Raw genomic sequence first — 18,041 nt, 5'->3', positions numbered from 1 at the left:
TGGGCTGGGCCAATAATGCTCAGATTATTATGACCTATTCAAATAAATTGGCTTGTCCACAATAAGTTTGCAAGAGTGCAGTGAGACACTCCCATACAGCATGCTCCATAGACAACCCATGTTAGGTTTCAAGAGCTATGGGGACCCATGTAGAAACTGGTTCCATTCAACACTTTTGACATTATGGTCCTTCTTCAGTATTGTCTACTGGCAGTATCTAGAGATGAAGAACTTATGGTGTTCTCTTCTGTGTATAACCTTTAGGAGTGCACCCAGAGTGTATCCATCTGTCTCCAATGATTGGGGCCTTAATTAACTGATTTCTAGCTCCTTGGGCATGGCAGTGACCGACCTGCTAATCTGCCACAAGCTATCGCCTTCTCTTTTTTGGGGGGAATGGAAGGAAATACTTTTTGAAACCGCAGTACCAGTATATTAATGTTTTTTCCTCAGGGAAAACCAGGTCCGAAAGGCATCTCAGGGGGATCTGGGTCCAAAGGAGAGCCTGTAAGTATCATAATAACTGTTTGCGACATCAGTGTTTTTTTTTTTTGTTTTGTTCTTTTCAGTTTTTTGTTGGGGACTTGAATAATGTTTATTTGTACTTCCAGGGCATCCCCGGTCGAGATGGTAAAGATGGCACACAAGGAACAGATGGGGAAAAGGTAGGCGTGGTCTTTGTCCAGTTTGTCTTGTGCCCCTGCAGGCATGTGCCGCTGTACTATAGACACGATTCTCCTTGTCTTTCTCCAGGGTGATTCTGGCCGACCGGGAGTTCCAGGAGAGAAAGGGCCCAACGGACTCCCTGTAAGTGTGTCTCTGTCTAGTAACGTGTCCCGGTCATATTGCATTACAAAATTTAAGAGTTACAAAGAGCTTTGTACCGTTGTTTGGCCTATCCTGTCCAATTCCTCTCTGTGATTTACCAGTCATGGCCTCCTAATGGCCTAGATGGCCTGTGATCTCCTCCCCACTAATAGCTGGTGTGTGGGGAGCGTACTGGCGCACTTTGGCTGCCTTCGCATTATCCAGGCAGGGGGCTACCCATTGGTGGTGGTGGATTCCCCATTACCTGTAAAATGCTTTGATGGAGTGTTCAGAAAAGCACTATATAAGTGTAAAAGGAATTTTGAAAAATAAAGAAAATGTAAAGGTGAATTCTTCTTGGTGTATTGCCCTTCTTTGATTAATCTTTCAGTTTTCTCTTCATAAGAGTATAGTGCACTTTTGGGGGACACATTCCTGTCTTCCACAAAGCTTTTATCTGAGGCTGTCACATAGCAGGTTAACAGTAACAGGATGATATGGATGGCTGTAAAGAGACATGCTGACTTCTCCAAAGTTGTATCTTGTCCCACTAATGTCATTTTGAAGTCATTTATCAGTGAGAAGCTAGCTGTGTTTTTGACAGGATAATGGATAAAAAACACAAATACTATGGAAAAATCATCCATACCTGAACCTCATTTTTTATGTTCTTCCTGCCATATGTATTTCCTCTGTCTGACATTACTGGTTTATGTTTTATAGTACCATCCTAAATCTGTTTCTTTCTTGTTTGATCATTTTAGGGATTACAAGGAAAGGCAGGATCCAAGGGAGCAAAAGGACAAATTGTAAGTAAAAATATTTTTAAAACTCTTTGAACATAGAAATGAGCATGATAGTGTTAGCACATTAGTAGCATAAGAGTATAGGCTCACATCACACACTCACATCAGCCTATAGCTTTTAGATTAGTTTTCTTCAGCGAAACAAACAGACCCCTGACGATGTTATGTCTGTAGTTACTCATACTACAGATATCATGGTTTTATACTTCTCATGTAATCTTTACTGTTTGTCTCCTTAAGATAAGCTTACATATATAAGTATATGTAGATAAGTCTACTTAGAATGAGCTGATGTGATCTGTAATTAAGCAGGTATACCTTTTTATTTCACAAGCCTTATAACAACAGAGTCCATTAAAACAGTTGTGTAAGAAGAATTTAGTGTATAACCCAATACTAACTAATAAGTATCCGAACAGCTTTCCAGTCACTAGGACCTGAGTACCCAGTGCATTGATCAGTTGTGCCTGAAAGATGACACGGGTTTCTATTTCCCAGGGTGACCAAGGAGAAATGGGAGAGGCAGGCCCTTCTGGAGAGCCAGGTATTCCTGTATGTATCTGACGGGCTTGTATAGCGCCTTTGGACGGGGCATCTGTGCTCTGAAGCACAGAGCAAGTGTGAACCAACACAGTTTGAATTGTGAATATAGTGAGAAAGTCACTTCTAGATCCCTGGAACATTTGTAATGAGCTTTGAAGACTGTTTTACCATCCAGGAGAAAGGGGGCAGTAGAATGATACAACTGATTCCAGAACAAAATGTTCGAAAGTGCTGTATGTAATTTCCATTCTTCCTTTGTCCTGCTTGATGCCTTAAAGGCAGCATTTTCAGATCTGATAGTACCTAGTTATTTTGGCTTGAAATGTATTGCTGATCTGCAAGAGTATAAATGTGGTTAAATGTAATCTTGTTAATCTGCTATTTTACCTTTTGTGTCACATCCACTTGCATGAATAACCCATGTTCATTTCCCACAGCTCACCAATATGAATTTTCATTTAACTTGCTCAGAAGCAACCACAGTAACTCATCCCTCTTCCTCTTTTCTTTCTAAATTCAGGGTATTCCGGGCATTCCCGGAGAGAGGGGCGAGGCTGGGCCTAGAGGTGTAGCTGTGAGTATTTCATCCCAGCACCCAATCCAAAACACTTTCCAAGCGCTACACACAATACTGTACTGCCACCTTCACGTTATAGTTTACTCAGCACAGACTTTTAGATCCATGAAAAAGAGTTTTAACAGACGTACTAGGGACTGTAAATAAGAGGGCAATTGCAGTAGTATCAAGTTAATAATATTTTAAATATACTAACTGCTGATGGCATGAAATTGCTCGTGGCTGGCACATGTCAGGCTCCTGACCATAGAAAAGATCTATTGCTCATGGCCGCTACACCACTGTAGCCAGTTCTCAAGCTCTGGGGTCACTTATGAGTTATGATCGATCCTTAAACTAAAGAAATGGAAAATTATTCTAGAAACAGTGCCTGAACTCAGGCAAATATGTCAAATCTTTCATACTTTTTGGAATTGATAGAAGATAAAAGGGTGTGATATATAATGATAATGTGCTAATTGCTAAATAAAGATATTTAATAATAAATACTAAAATATATATCATTTACAAAATATAATAACTATAAACCCTGTGTTTTGGCTAGGAAAATAACCAATCAAATCAATTATATGGAAAATTGACAGACGTTTTTGATAATAGTCTTGAGTCATTACATATTTAGATGTAAGAAAACTACATATTTATTTTTACATTTTTCCCCTAGCAAGCCATAAATAGCTGCAGTATGGTTCTAAGATGTATTTTTAAATTTATATGGTACCATATAATTAAGCCTGTGAGCTACTGGGTAAGAGAACACTGAAAATATTATGTTCATATATTACAGACTTTTATTTCACCCCTATCCAATCGAAAATAATTTTCAGTGTATTTCAATAATATGTGAATTACAATCTAGCAATGTCATCTCAAAGCCATTCCTACTGTGGCTAGCCCTAACTAAAAGTAGTTATTTCGGGAAAGTGGGAATGGTCCTATCTGGACAGAAGAGCCTTTGTCCAATGTTTAAGTGCTGCAGCCCTGGGAAAAAAGCTTTGTATACTTCAGCAGCTCTACTGGCAGTGTAGATTCCAGAGATGAGTGGATGCACTGATTGCTTTAAGCCTGCACAGCTCAGAAAGGAGATCAATACAAAGGGCTATTTTAAAAATGTCACCAATGAATAACCCAAGCCCCCAGCGAAAAGCTCCTGTAATCTGATGCAGTTTGCTATGTTCTAGCTGTATAACACAACCTGAAAAAATCACTATATAGGACTACAGCTGAAGGTGGAAGCCTCCCTAGGAGCCTTATCTTGCTGAAGAGCAAGTGACAGAAGATATATTTTGTGATCAAACTATTTACTTTTTTGAAGAAAGATACACTTCGACTTTCTACGCACATCCTGAAGAGAAAGAAAAAAACATCTAAAACCAGAAAAACTGGTGTTCCCAGTGTTAAAATCGAATTAGCTGAATGTCCAGTTTTACAGATTTTAGGTGTCCAACATCTTTTTTGGGTGGAAAAACTCGGTGATAGACATTAGAGTGAGAAAGGCCCTTACTGCCCAGAGATGGTTGTGGAACTACTTGATGTTTGCTGTTCTAATGGAGATGTGCTGTTTATTTCACAGGGAGGAATCGGGGCTCAAGGAGACCTGGGGGCACCAGGGGTTAAAGGTTACCAGGTCAGTCATTTCTTTGTTTCACACTGAGCCCTATTCCCAACATCAGAAGTACAGTTATTTTACCCTTTTTGGAAAGCGAAGGCTGCATTTAATTCATTCCTTATTGCTTTACCGCACTGAATAAAAAGAACATCTCTTTCTTGATCTTTACAGTAGTGCCCTGCAATGCACACGATTCACTTTCTAATCACTCATTCACATGATATGAAACTTTGATGGGCACATTTAATGAATTAGTGGTCTACTGTGTGTGAATAAAGGAACGCATTCATTTCGTAGCTCCTTCTTTAGGTATATTGTACACTGTCAAAAACAGCCAGCTGTTTAATTGTATCAAAGAATCCAGACATGAGCATGTTCTGCTGACCCATTTGTGTGCCTTTAAACCTATGGTCAAATCTCTCTTTGGTATCTCTAAAGTTATTTTGACTAGAAATATGATCTAACTGCAGGGACCTAAAGGTGCTCAGGGGGACGCAGGACTTCCGGGGCCAACAGGAATCCGAGGACAATTTGGTGACAGGGTGAGTCCGCACACTGAAGGTCTTTCGTGAAGCTCGCAATGAAGCCTGCACAATTAAAAATGCTCTCATGATGCTGCAGATGTGTATTTAAAGAATGAGAAAAATGAAAACGAAAACAAATACGCCATGTTGTACTGTCATAGTGTCTAATGAAGACATTAGTTGCTTCACTTCAAAGCTGAGTGCAACAGAGACGAATAAGTGACAGAGCCTGACCATTTTTGATGTACTTCAGTCTGCTTTTCCACTGTGGGCAGAATGCCCATCAATTTTCTTTAGAGCTCTTGGTATGCCAAAGACTTCCCTGTATTTAAAAATAAGGACCTTTCCAATCTTGTTGAACTGTGCTTAAATAGTGGAGGCCAATTAGGTGCTAAAAGGTATGGATATACCGCTACTGTGCAAGAATCTGCTATTATAAATTAAAAGACTTTATATTCACATTTCTTACACTATTTTTACAGACTGAACCAATGCAGGGAAAATAATTATTTTCTTTTACTGGCAAAGGTTATTCATTACAGGGGCTTTCAAAGCCTCAGAAATTCTTGTTATGCAGAAATAATGATATTTTTTCGATACGTTAACTTTAAAATCTAAAAAAAAAACTTTAAAGAATGATGTCTTTGAAGAGCACTTCAGAACGAAATGCGCACGTCCAAAATCAATGTCAAATTTGAACAGCTGTATTGGAATACACAGGAAAATAATATGTCAAACAACAAAACTGCATATTTTGCGATCTCAGCAACATGAAATCAAACCAAAATTAAACACATGCTGCATGGGGTAAATGTAATGACTCTCACAGACCATTTTAAATTAAAAAAGACTTCAATTTAATAGACACATGAATAATTAACACCACATTACTTGCTTTGTAGATTTTGTCCTATTTCAATGTACTGTAAGTAGTCTCTATATTTGAAAAGTACATTTTCATTACCGTGCATGAGCATAGTACTATTCTGTATGGATTGGTTTCCTCGAGGCTCGAGAATGTTTTTATTGAGCGTTAGGGGACTGTCAGTGGAGAAGCAGAACAAAGTGAGTCTTTATGCATGCGGCCTGTAAGCTCCCTCTGTACATCAGACAGCCCAGCCTCTTACCCACACAGGCCAACCTGTCGGCGGCTGGGGGCCTGTCTACTCCAACAGCAGAGCCTTTATTTATCCTGACTCTCCTTCTCTGTCTCTTAGGGTCCAGTTGGAGCTTCAGGACCTAAAGGAAATCCAGTAAGAATATTTACAGTCCTGTATCTGCCTCTCCTCTCTAACAACTTTCATTTTCATCTGTGGTCTTGTCTTCACCAAAATGAATAAGAACAATGTTGTGACTTCCTTCAAATCTGTTAAGGGGGCTTAAGAGCCTCATGACGAATATGCTTCAGAAACAGAGTATTGCCATTTAATATTTTGATCTTCTTGGAGGGTTTGAGGAGTATGTACTGTAATTCAGAAAGTAAACAGGAAAGAAAAGTTGTCAAAATTGGTAAACTCCAAATGCTTTTTTGAGAGAAGAGGGGGATAGAGTTTCCAGTTGGCTTTTACAAGACTTTGTAATTACATCCCTGTTGAGCAATGTGCTGAATGACAAATTACAAATTTGCAGGCTATGTTTTAGCACCAGTATACACTTTATGATATACAGTATATGCAGGACTGTTACATCTTTGAAGCTCGTTACTTAATCCAAAGGGAACCTTACATCTACATTGAGCTTCTTCAGATGCTTTCTTGATTTAGGACTGAGGAACATAAGCACTTGATATAATTTAAATTAAATAATTAAATCAAAAGACACCCTCCTAATCTTCTCTTCATTTCTCTTGTTTAGGGTATTGCAGGAAGTGATGGACTTCCTGGAGAGAAAGGGGAACCGGTATGTCAAGAAATTTATGTCTACAAATCTGAATTTAACAGAACGATCCTCAAATTTAGATCTAACTCAATATGAGCACAAAAAAAGGTTCTGTATAATTAACTTTTAACTGGGAATTGGAAGGGTATTTATTTGTATCATTTAATGACCTATCAAATCTATCTGCCAGTGGTTTAATATATATATAAATAAGTAATATACATTCTTATATATACAAATGATTGATTTTGTTGTCAATGATGTGTTGAATGGTATGAGGTTTTGTGGCAATAAGAGAAAAAGATTCTCTTAGGCCAGAGTAATGAAAAATGACCCTTTGCATTATCATTCCATTTATTTTAGCAGCATCACATTTCCATCTTTTTTTGTTTTCTCAAAATTTGTTTCATTTCTTTAGGGTCCATTTGGTCCAGTTGGACAAAAAGGAGAAGTAAGTTTCCTGGAATTATTTCTTAATTTCAGTGGGTTACACAGGTTTAGAAATCAATAAGTGACTGCAAGCACTGTAATATATAACTGGTATCAATGCAGCTATTGTTTAACTTAGTCACTTAAGGAGATAGAAAGCACACAAACACAGCGTCACAAAACACTGTTTTATATTTATCAAAAATACTAGCCAGGACAGAGTTTGATTAATTTATTTATGATAGAAAGTGAAGCAAAGGCTTTAGTCGCACACCTGGCATCTAACATCACATTTCCCAGTAAATGACAGTTTGAGACAGTCATATCTGCCTGTTTCATTCTCCTTCTTTCTCTTTACACCTAATATATAAGAGATTCATCATCACATACTGCTTACATCTGTTTGTTTTCTTAAGGAAAAGCATCAAATGAATTATTAAAGTGACAAAGGTCTTTCAGACCAAAAATATATATATGTCCTCTGCTATATGTATTTAGCTTTGGAACCCTTTGATAACTGATGATTATAACATTTCAAACAATTCTGGAAATGAAATGCAAATAGTATAATATGAAAAAACCTTACTCTGTGACATTTTACTCTTACTTACTGGCTACTGTAAACCCCTAATGTGAGACCTGGACTCACCCAGCTGCCACCTCACTGTGCTCACTGGCAGTGCTGTGTGAGAGACATGAACAGCAGCTCATGAACTAATTGCACCAGATTCCAGAACACATTCCAGGTTTAACTGGATTAATTACCGTAATGGATTGCTACTTCAGATTTATTAACCTGCTTTTCGGAGCCCCAAAGGGAAATAATTAATGCTGTATTGCTGAAAAGATTGCAGCCCAATTAATGTAATTACTTCAAGCACTCTGATGTGTCACAGTGCCACACTTCGCTCTTTTTCACTTAATTTATCCTGGAAAAAAAAAAAGATGCTTAAAAACGATTTGTACAAAAAGAAATTATATATATATATGTCACACGTTTCCTCACATACAAAACAGATGAGGATTTTTAGACTTCTGTGTTTTAAATCATGAGCCCGATCTATATTTGGTGCTCTTCTCTGTGTCTATGAAGTGTGTTCAGGTGAAAGTAACTTTTCTTGTCCGAGTGATTTCCTTTTGGATTTTGGGATCAACAAAGCCCAGCGTTGCCCCACTGCAAGGCCTACCATTTCCATGGCATGTCAGCAGCAGCATTCCAGCATTGCTGTTCTAAAGCGGTTCCAATAGATTTGGTTCAGTTCGGTCATTTCTTTTTCTTTTGGTCTTCTAAAGCCTGGGAAACGTGGTGAAATGGGTCCGAAGGGCTTCGCCGGTCCCCAAGGAGAAACCGGGGCCCGAGGCCCCCCTGGGAAATCAGGCCTCATGGGCTTCCAGGGAGAGCAGGGCCTGCCGGGCATCGCGGGGAAAATCGGCGTTCCTGTGAGTGCTCTGGGAAAGTCCGATTCCTGTTTTTTGGAGATTCGTTTATTAAATCCTCAGTGGATCCGGTCAAGCCTCAGTCCCAATGTTTTACCAATGCTTTGTAGACTCTATTTTGAGTCTTAGCAGCTTCTAGAGTAGACTGATTTACCCGCCCAAGCCTTAAATGCTTCTTTTGTCCATGGGTAATCTTTTGCATGTTCGATAAACTCGGTTGCTACTTATTTGTCCAGGTGACATTCTTGAACTTTGGGAAAAGTTTACTCTTCACATTTTTTCCTCCCATTTTAGGGCAAACTGGCCAGCGAACAGCACATCAGGGAAATTTGTGCGGGAATGATAGATGGTGAGAAGAGAACAATAAGCTTATTCTGCTTTCAATAAATGTGAAACCTAACACTATCAATGAAAGGTGATCTACTGCCCTATTTTCAATGGAGGGAAAATGTCAGAATTTCAGTACGAGTTTGCTGTGGGATGGTCTGCAAAGTATCTGACTTCACACTTTGTGCTAAAAAAAATACCATACGTTTAGGATTTTCTCATTTCACTAATTGACATGTGGTCATGGGTTTTAGATCACATAGATCAGCTCTCATTTGAGATTGCTTAAAATAAATTAATATTTTAAGTCTGGGGGCACCACATATGCAATAATTTTACACTTGATTTTTTTTTGTAAATGCCTGTGCATCCATCCAAAAGATGTGGACTGGTTCAGAAGAACCCACTACTCTGGGAATAAGAAGAGAAATTATTAGAAAAGACTTTTGTCTCCTCTTATTATTATCCTATCATAACAAGAGAAACATTGCTGTCTTCTGCTCCTCAGATCAGATTGGCCAGCTGGCTGCAAACTTGAGAAGGCCCCTCGCACCTGGCATGGTGGGTCGCCCAGGGCCTCCTGGGCCACCAGGACAGCCTGGACCCGCTGGGTCGATAGGACACCAAGGGCCACGAGGGCCTCCCGGATACCGAGGGCTCCCGGGAGAGCTGGGGGACCCCGGCCCCAGAGGTGAGGGAGGAGGGGGCTATGCAGCTGTGGCTGGGTATGGGAGAGGGTGGGTGGAACTGCACGTCACCTGTCCCACTAAGTAGGCATTGCCATAAGGCCTGGCTTGTTGAGCTGTGCTTGAATAGTGGAGGCCAATTAGGTGCTAAAAGGTATAGAATCCATATATTTGTCCAAAACATATAAACATATATATATATGTCCAAATATATGCATGTCAGGTTATCTGGGCCCAATTCTGCTAGGATTAATGATTCTCAGCTTCTTTGTATTTGAGTGCTCTGTATTCATATGTGATACTTGATGTTTGATTATTTTAAAAGGTGAATGGATTTTTTACTGTCCAAACGCAGCAGCAAATGGAGAAAATCCATCATCTACCCACTGTTTTTCTGCAGTGTCTGGGAACTCTTCCGTGATGAAATATGCAATCCAAAACCTGTTGAAGTGCTCTTACCACTTAAAAATAGCATTTTTTAAGTAGGACTGGAACAAAACTGCAAAAGAACACTATCACGTATATAATTTCTTTATTTACTTACTTGCTTTGAGACTTGCTTGGGAAACAATAAAACAGCAAAGGGAGGTTAAGCCCCATATTCTGGCATAACATCATGTCCTGACTGATGTGTCAGGTCTGGAATATGATTGTCCAAACGTAACGATTGTGTTGTTGCCTTCAATTGCACCCTAGGGGACCCAGGTGAGCAAGGTGATAAAGGACATACAGGCAAAGGCATTGATGGACCTACAGGAGACCAAGGGCATCAAGGTATGTGAAAGGCACTGAAAAGTCTATTTAGTGAGCATTTCTTAACAATCCTTATTATACATTGAACAAACTTAAAAGTACTTTATCTTTCCGGGTGAGCCTCTGTGCCTTACAGTTACATGCTTCTGAGCACTAAAGCTTATTGTTCTGTCTGCCACCAGGCCTTCCTGGGGTGCCCGGAGTGAGTAAAGATGGTCGCCATGGCACCCCGGGCGACCCGGGCTACCCTGGTGAGCCTGGCAGAGTGGGGAGAACCGGTGCCCAGGGGTCCCCAGGAATCTGTGACACGTCGGCCTGCCAGGGGGCCGTGGCGGGAGGAAAATCACCCAGTCCGAAAAACAGTTAAACTGGGCGGAACGGCAGAGTTACCTTTTTTTAATTAAAAAAAAGAGAAAGTGACTGGATATCTAAGAACAAAAGAGTGAGGAAGAGGGCTGAAAAAAACCCCGCAATACAGCAATAAAAAAAATCACTCTTCCAAGAAACTAAAAAGGACAGACGTCAGTAATGAGCAAGAGCGCAAGAACATCAGTATTGCTCCGTAAACAATAAAACAGTCTCCCATGAATGACTTTACTGAAAAGGTGCTTAAAGACAATTCTTCTTTTATTTCTTTCTACACACCTCTCTTGCCAAACAGAGGCCCCTCTCCCTGCTGTTCCTCTTCCTGAATGTCTTTGTGGTAGGCTTAGAGTTCAAACGCAGCGCTGCCCTACTGTGGCTTTGTGTCTCCTCAGCAGGAAAGCTTACCTCGCAGAACACTGTCTTTCGTGATTACGATTCTGAGCAAGAGCCATCATTCTGCGCAGGGGCTTTGTATATAGAATTATAAATATCACAAAGTGGGTCCATGTATTTTGTATAGTTGAAGTACACCTGCAGTAAGATCCATTCTCAACACTTACCTAGTTTTGGTGTTATTGGAAGCAGCTTGTAAAGTGTTTTTGTTTGTTTTTGTAACAATGCAGTGTTTAAATTGGACTTAATTCTGAAAGCCAATTCCCCGCAAAATATGTCAGGAAATAAAACCTTTTAAGTGTCTCTGTGGGTGCAGCAAACAATTGTTACAAGTATGCAGTCCTCCGTGAAGTGTGCTTAATCCCTTTCCACGTCTTCAATGTAAATCCACATCCACTATGCAATGGTGCTGTAACTATTAAATATACATGAATTTAAATTCTATTTATTATTTGTGGGTGACTGTTGTATGTACAGTAAAGCACTACAGCACCATATGTTGTAAGAAATATCAAATAAAGCCACTTTTCAGTAAAACATTACTCTGTTCTAAACATCAATAAAAATCAATGATACAAGTTATAAACTGAATATACACAAGAATTCTTGAATTGTTTAAACAAAATAGAAAACAATGTTTTGAAATTGTTTTATTTTTAAAATGTAAATGCCAACAAGGAAAACAAGAAACTTTAGTCTTAAATTACAGAACATGGCAAACTATTGATGTTACAGTACTTTTAAGAATGTAAGTGCTTTCAAGCTATTAAAAAGTAGAACCTATCCTACTCCAATAATCATTAACCAAATACAAGTATGTTATTAATTCCAAACCTGTCCATTTTAATGTGTAACAAATACCCAATTCATTTAGCTTTATTTAATATATATATATATTTGCAAGTAAAAGTCAATTTGACTTATCATTTAAGATGCAAAATATTACTATATATTAATATAAATAATATTGTAGTAAACTACTGGAGAAAACCTGTCCGGTATTTTTCTTTACCTTTTAAAATCTAGCATGGAGAAACAGTGCCACCTCTGGAAGCTTTTCTGCAAAACAGTTTCATGTTCCTTTTCCCCCCATATTCAAGAAATTAAAAGATGTATAGTTATCCTTCATATTTCACAATCGTGTTGTGAAAGAGAAATCTAAAAATTTCAAATGTGTTTTAGAATAAAAGTTGATAACTCCATTATTTAGCCCTACAGAACTTGATCTGTTGGTGCCACTGTTGTACCTATGATGCTTCCATATAAGAAGAGAATTATCCTGATGTATGTCTGTATGGTCACAGCTCAAATACCAGGTCTCCCAATAAAATGACAAGCATTACAGAAGAAACAGGAGGGTAAAGACTCATCATGTTGCTCTTGTTTTTGGTTTTTAAGACAGTATAAAAAGACACACAACTTTATTTTGTATCAATATGTTTTTAAATATGTAAACTATAGACAAGAATTATGTATGCAAGACATTCACACGAGCTCCAGCTACAGAGTGAGACAATGGTTGTTATTGGAGATCCAGATGTCCTTCAACTGTACACAATGGTCTCCTTTTGGTTAGAGCTCAACGGAACAACAGACAATTCAGATGCATCATTAGTCTACTAATCAGTGCAGCAAGATTAGAGCCTGTGACTGCTCTTTTCTTACTATGCACAGCCAACCATGTGCATACAGATAGGGATTTCTGCAATGTATATTTTAAATATTTTTAGTGTGTACATTAAGAATGCAATCAAAATACTCTTCTGGAGTATTTGCAAAAAATACATACTCTATACAGTGTCCTTGACTTCATTTCTGCTCCACTGGCACGCTGCTCAGTGGGCTCTCTTCATGAGGCATGTGCTGCTCCGTCAGGCCAGGCTTCAGGCGTTTGCCAGTCTTGCCACAGAAAGCATTCTCAAACTCCTGGACAAGAGAGGATCACAAAGTATCTGTTGGCAAAATGCAATTTCTGTACCACAATCACGTTTTGCATGGCTTAATATCTAAAACTGGGGTTCCCAGTCCTGATCCTGGGGTCAAACACACACCTGATGGTTTTCATTCTAGCTCAGCTTCATTATTTAGTTCAATTAGGGCTTACTACCAAGTTAAAAAAGGTGCTTTAGTGGAATATTCACATTGGTTTCTACTCAAGAGGTTTGGAATTTTATTTCAAAGTAATTTTATTTCTGTTTAAGGGCACAAAAGGGCTGGAAATTATTCTGATTATTAGGTTAATTAAGGTTTTGGTGCTACAATAGAGAGCTTGTCTGGAACAGAAATAGGCGAGAGGACCTCCAAGGCAAGCATTGGGAACCCCCTCTCTACAAGAACATCCTTGAAAAACGTCAATTCTGACTCTTAGTATCCTAGATATACACAGCACAAATGTACCACTTCGTATTTCTGCATTTTATTTTATAGAACAATGTGTATCTAGTGCTATTTCTGGTTTCCAGTTTAGGAAATCAATTATTTATAAACCAGTATGACCTTCACATCTACTTTTACAAACCAGGAAACATGCAAAAAGTATTTTTAAAGACTATTATTTACAGCTAGAATGCTATAACATTATGTTCAAATTTAAGTCCTCTGTAGGCTGCAAATCATGTTAATGATGTTCTGAAGATATTCAATTTACCATAAAACATTTTACTATTATTTTTTAAATGGGTATTCTCCATACCTACCTTTCTCAGGCTGTCTCCGTGTACTTCATCAATGTATTTGAGGAACGCGGTGGTCCACTGCAGTGTTGTAGCTTTGTCAGTCTCAGGGGTGCAAAATGGAACCAGGATGTTCAGCTCATCACAACAAATACGGATTCTCCTTCTGAAAGTATTCCAAGGAGAAACTACACTGATTTAAACTGAATTCAGTGTTGATTTTTTGCCCTAATTCTTGCAAATAAAACAATTTAAAGATGGAAGGCTTTGCACACTTAATTAATGCAGAGATGCAATAAACAGAATACAAACCAATATTTTCTAAGTCAAAACTGCCAGTGATGTGTTCTGCAGGTTGTTCTCACTTCTATCAACATTATGCACTTTGGACACCTGTACTGAACAGTGCTTTCTATTATCCAGGATTCTGAATACACACACTCGGCGGTATAATACAACTTACATCATTTAGCTGGGAAAAATGGACACTTTCTAAAAACAATACTGTCAATAAAATGTTAAAACAAACGTAAGATCTGGGGTCAACAATATTAAGGAGAAGACAAAACTAATCATGGCACGGTGGGAGATACTCAAAAAGCAAGAAGGATCCCTTGCGGGGAAAATGACAGAACAATGGACTTCAAAAGTGAACTGAGCAGCAACAGAAACCAAAAACTACAGCCTGTTACAGCTGTCGGGGAAAGCAGCTCGCGACCCATTTCCTTTCCCGCTCCACGGATAAGCACCTCCTGTCCCGCTCCATGCTGTTGTGCCTCTCCCGGCGAAGCGAGTTCTCCCCGTACCCTCTGCTCTTCCTGAGGGTGCCGTCCGCGGCCTCGCCGCCCGGGGCCGCCAGCACGTTCTGGATGTCGCTGAGGGCGCGCCGCTCGCCGGCCGCCTGCTGCCCGCGGGCCCGGCTGCGCCTGCTGCTCGCCCTGCGTCTGGCCTGTAAGATTTCTTTTTTTGCGGGAGAAGGGGGGGGGGGGAACGCGTTGATAAAGAAGAAAGATGGGAGCCCTTTCGGCATCTTCAGCCCGCTTGGCGTGTTTCTCTTTCACAAAGAACCGGGCGGCTCCTTACACAGGGGCAGACATAAGCAGCTCTAAGCTCCATGTCCAGTGCTGCTCACTGGTTTATTCAATACTTCAGTAGCTTGAGGAGCTGTCCTCCTTATACGATAAAGAAATCTCTTCTGGACCTATTCCATCATAACTGCTGTTCAGATATCTTGTGCATTAAGTAACTTAAAACCACACAGCAATAGAGGTTTAAGGCACACCATGTATCTTGAAACTGCTGATGTGCTTAAATTCTTAACTATCTTGCTTGGAGAAATGAGTGTCCAATAAACTTTAGGATGGGCATCATTGTATAATAATACAATTCTACCAAACTTATTTCACTTGCTAAATTAATGAACGTCATCAAACCGTACTAAATACTAATTTGCAGTTCACTGGTTACAGGTCACAACTTGAATTATAAACAACTTCAATCCACCGTCATGAACCTTAAAATCAAAAACTCAATCACACTTACATCCCTACCTGAAGACTCAAAATTCCAATGCAATGATCAAACAATAAGCTGCTGCTATCTGTAACTGCTATTAAAAATAGCTTATTTTATACAGTAGAATTCTCTAAACATCTCCATACCTTCTTGATTAACCCAGACTTGTTCGGCTAAGGACTTGGTTTGGGTCAGGACTGTTGGTTCGAAAGATTCTGTGTCTTGTTGGTAACTAAAGGTGAAATTCCTTGGAATCAGCTCCTGGTGCTTTGCCGATTCCAGGAACTGTGAAAAACTTCCAATACTCTTAAAACAAAAGATTAAGATATAATATGAACACATAGAATCAATTATGCTGTTTTTTAAAAATAACCTTGTCATTTTATGTCTCTCAAAACTAATAACAGCTAAAAAGTGACTAAAACTGTGCCACAAGCTCTAGAGGTAACAGTTGATCCCAAAGAAATTAAATCTACTAAGTAAACATTTGCTTTTTTAACAACAATTACTGACAGTTTACTACAACAGTTGACTCAGCTGCTCTGAACCAGGGGACCAGGATAAAGCCCTGGCACTGTCCTCATGCATTCTGTGACTTTCAGCGATCCGCATGACTGAACCACCTTGCATGGATGAATCACTGAATCTGCCTTCAGGTTACAGTTTTAAATAAATATGAACTGAACTGTTCAAACATTTAGGAGCATCACGTACAAAGAGGCTGTATATTCCCCTTCACTACAGCGCCTGGATTTATTAATTTACTGTACTGTAGATCCCTGAGCAGGAGGACGTCTGCTTTTAAAACTCATTAATGGCAATATAGCAAGGAAGCCAGCTGAGACAAAAGGCACACCAGTGAATCAAAACCCCCACAAGCATCCTTCTTCTTCTCTGTGAGCAGGAACCTGCTTGTGTTGCAGGTAAAATGTGGCTTGTGAGGAATGCTGGAGTACAACAACCAAGGAAAAAAAGGAAAAGACAGAAGAACGCTAGTATATTAGCAGATAACATTTAAATTGGGTGTGGTGATTTGCACTGCTGCCCCACAGCACTGGAACCCTGGCTTCAATTCCGGACGATACATTTCTAACTGCTTTATCCAATTCACATTTGCACCCGGGCCAATTTTCCCAGAAGCCAATTAACCTGCCAGTATGTATTTGGCCTGTGGGAGGAACCCGGAGCACCCAGAGGAAACCCTCACAAACACAGAGAGCACATACAAACTCCACGCAGACAGCACCCCAGGAGCTGAACCCAGGCCCCCAGCACTACGAGGCAGCAATGCTAATCACTGCACCAGCAGAACAGATGAGTAAGATGAAAAGTCCATCACTCTAATCGTAGCCACGCTAGTGTTCCTACCTGTGCGGAGGTGCCAGTGTTCTCGGCCGAGTTACACAGGCTGGCCCCATAGAGAGGGTAGGTGAGCTCTATGGGCACGGGCCGGGGTGCCAGCTTGGTCCTGCCCAGTTTCAGGCCCTTGGACACTCCCAGCAGCTCTGCCGGGTGATGCAGGCCTGACAGGAAACTGCAAGGACAGACATCCTCACTGCAGCATCCCTGAGGCACGCCCTCTGCACTTTGAAGTCATTTTTTGGGGGGCGCAGAGTTGGAAAATGAAACAGGACTGGGGGATCCTCCTCACCCAGAAGGTTGGATGTGTGTGGAACAGCAAAGTGGCTGAAGCCGAGTCTTAACTACCAAACAAGCTAGATGAGCTGATTCCTCTTATCTGTAACTCTTTTTAAGGTTTCTTTAAACTTTCCGAACAGTCATTAAGTCATTGACAATAGCACCTACTTAATCTAGGGCTTTATCTCACTTTCTACTCGTTAAATATGGACACTTGCCATTTGAAACGAACAGGAATACTCCCCTTTGGCAACCATTAGCTCTTTCCCGTATAAAATACCAAATAAAAAACAACTTCTCACAACATAGAAGGTAAGGAATAGTAGGGAACCGCAATTATTTAACCACGACCTTTAACATAAAAGTCCGAACCTGTATAGACCCGTCAATACAGCGAAGCTCTGCACATTCCTGCCACATACTTGCTCAGGGCGCCCGAGGGCGCCTGGGTCTCCGGACGCCTGCTGATGTCGCAGGGGCTGCAGCCGAACCGCTTTTCCAGACACACCCGGGCGGGAGGGTTGGGTCTGGTTTCGGCACCGGCTCGCCTGAGGTCGCCGGAGTCACCCCTGTGGTCCCGGCTCCTGTCCGGGGCGGCGTTCCTTGCTTTAGCCAAGACGGGCCCGGGGACCTCGCCCGCGCTGGTCGGGGTCCGGTCCGCCGCGAAGGTGGCAGGGAGGGGGTCGCTCATCAGGATCATTTTAATTTCCTGCAGGTCGACGTGGCCCTGGCCCTGGCCGGCGCCCGGCGCGCAGAGACCACCGCCCGACCCGTGGGCGCAGCGCACCGAGCAGCCGGCGGGGGCGCCCTCCTCCCCGTGGGCGCTGGCGCTGGCCAGGAGGACGTGGCTCCCGGCGAGGTCTGACCTCGCGTCCTCCGGCCCGCCCGCCTCGGCGTCCTGCACCTCCATCTCGGAGTAGATGATGTGCTGGAGCTGCGAGTACTCCACCTCCGTCATCTCCACCAGGCTGAGGTCCGAGCTGAAGGCCAGGCCGCCCTTCGGGGCGGTGGCCTCCTCCGTCTCGGGAGAGCCGGGCTCGGGCGGCTGCGATACAGCCTGGACCTGACTCGCTTCCGACAT

At 41.1% G+C, this 18,041-nt stretch overlaps 2 protein-coding genes across 2 annotated transcripts in view; one reads left to right on the top strand and one right to left on the bottom strand.

Moving 5' to 3' along the window:
- The window catches only part of col9a3 (collagen, type IX, alpha 3), a 32,029-nt gene extending 20,450 nt beyond the window's left edge, over window positions 1-11,579 (top strand). The window contains exons 17-32 of the mRNA XM_015364827.2: window positions 454-507; window positions 612-665; window positions 754-807; window positions 1,572-1,616; window positions 2,112-2,165; window positions 2,677-2,730; window positions 4,307-4,360; window positions 4,813-4,884; window positions 6,084-6,119; window positions 6,721-6,765; window positions 7,163-7,195; window positions 8,467-8,613; window positions 8,905-8,959; window positions 9,446-9,628; window positions 10,320-10,397; window positions 10,559-11,579. Of these exons, the coding sequence (XP_015220313.2) occupies window positions 454-507; window positions 612-665; window positions 754-807; window positions 1,572-1,616; window positions 2,112-2,165; window positions 2,677-2,730; window positions 4,307-4,360; window positions 4,813-4,884; window positions 6,084-6,119; window positions 6,721-6,765; window positions 7,163-7,195; window positions 8,467-8,613; window positions 8,905-8,959; window positions 9,446-9,628; window positions 10,320-10,397; window positions 10,559-10,743 (1,203 nt within the window). The 3' untranslated portion in view covers window positions 10,744-11,579. The remainder of the gene's footprint in view (window positions 1-453; window positions 508-611; window positions 666-753; window positions 808-1,571; window positions 1,617-2,111; window positions 2,166-2,676; window positions 2,731-4,306; window positions 4,361-4,812; window positions 4,885-6,083; window positions 6,120-6,720; window positions 6,766-7,162; window positions 7,196-8,466; window positions 8,614-8,904; window positions 8,960-9,445; window positions 9,629-10,319; window positions 10,398-10,558) is intronic.
- Window positions 11,580-12,009: 430 nt separating this feature from the next.
- Window positions 12,010-18,041, bottom strand: LOC102693579 (transcription factor-like 5 protein). The gene is made up of 6 exons (XM_069179511.1): window positions 17,383-18,041; window positions 16,691-16,856; window positions 15,469-15,628; window positions 14,557-14,767; window positions 13,832-13,973; window positions 12,010-13,061 (listed from the first exon to the last, which is right to left on the bottom strand). The coding sequence occupies exons 1-6, from the start codon at window positions 18,039-18,041 to the stop codon at window positions 12,945-12,947; spliced, it is 1,455 nt and encodes a 484-aa protein (XP_069035612.1). The 3' UTR covers window positions 12,010-12,944.

This window comes from Lepisosteus oculatus, chromosome 16 (assembly GCF_040954835.1).
Source record: "Lepisosteus oculatus isolate fLepOcu1 chromosome 16, fLepOcu1.hap2, whole genome shotgun sequence".
In the NCBI taxonomy this organism is placed as follows: domain Eukaryota; kingdom Metazoa; phylum Chordata; class Actinopteri; order Semionotiformes; family Lepisosteidae; genus Lepisosteus; species Lepisosteus oculatus.
This window is presented reverse-complemented; position numbering and strand designations above follow the sequence as displayed.

What these genes read in the sequence shown, in the direction of transcription:
- LOC102693579 (XM_069179511.1), bottom strand. Translation starts at nt 18,041, where the DNA reads ATGTCGGAAGCGAGTCAGGTCCAGGCTGTATCGCAGCCGCCCGAGCCC. An exon ending in AGCATGGAGCGGGACAGGAG is followed by an intron (nt 13,974 to 14,556) that starts GTGCTTATCCGT and finishes GAATACTTTCAG; the next exon opens with AAGGAGAATCCGTATTTGTT. An exon ending in ACGGAGACAGCCTGAGAAAG is followed by an intron (nt 13,062 to 13,831) that starts GTAGGTATGGAG and finishes TCTCTTGTCCAG; the next exon opens with GAGTTTGAGAATGCTTTCTG.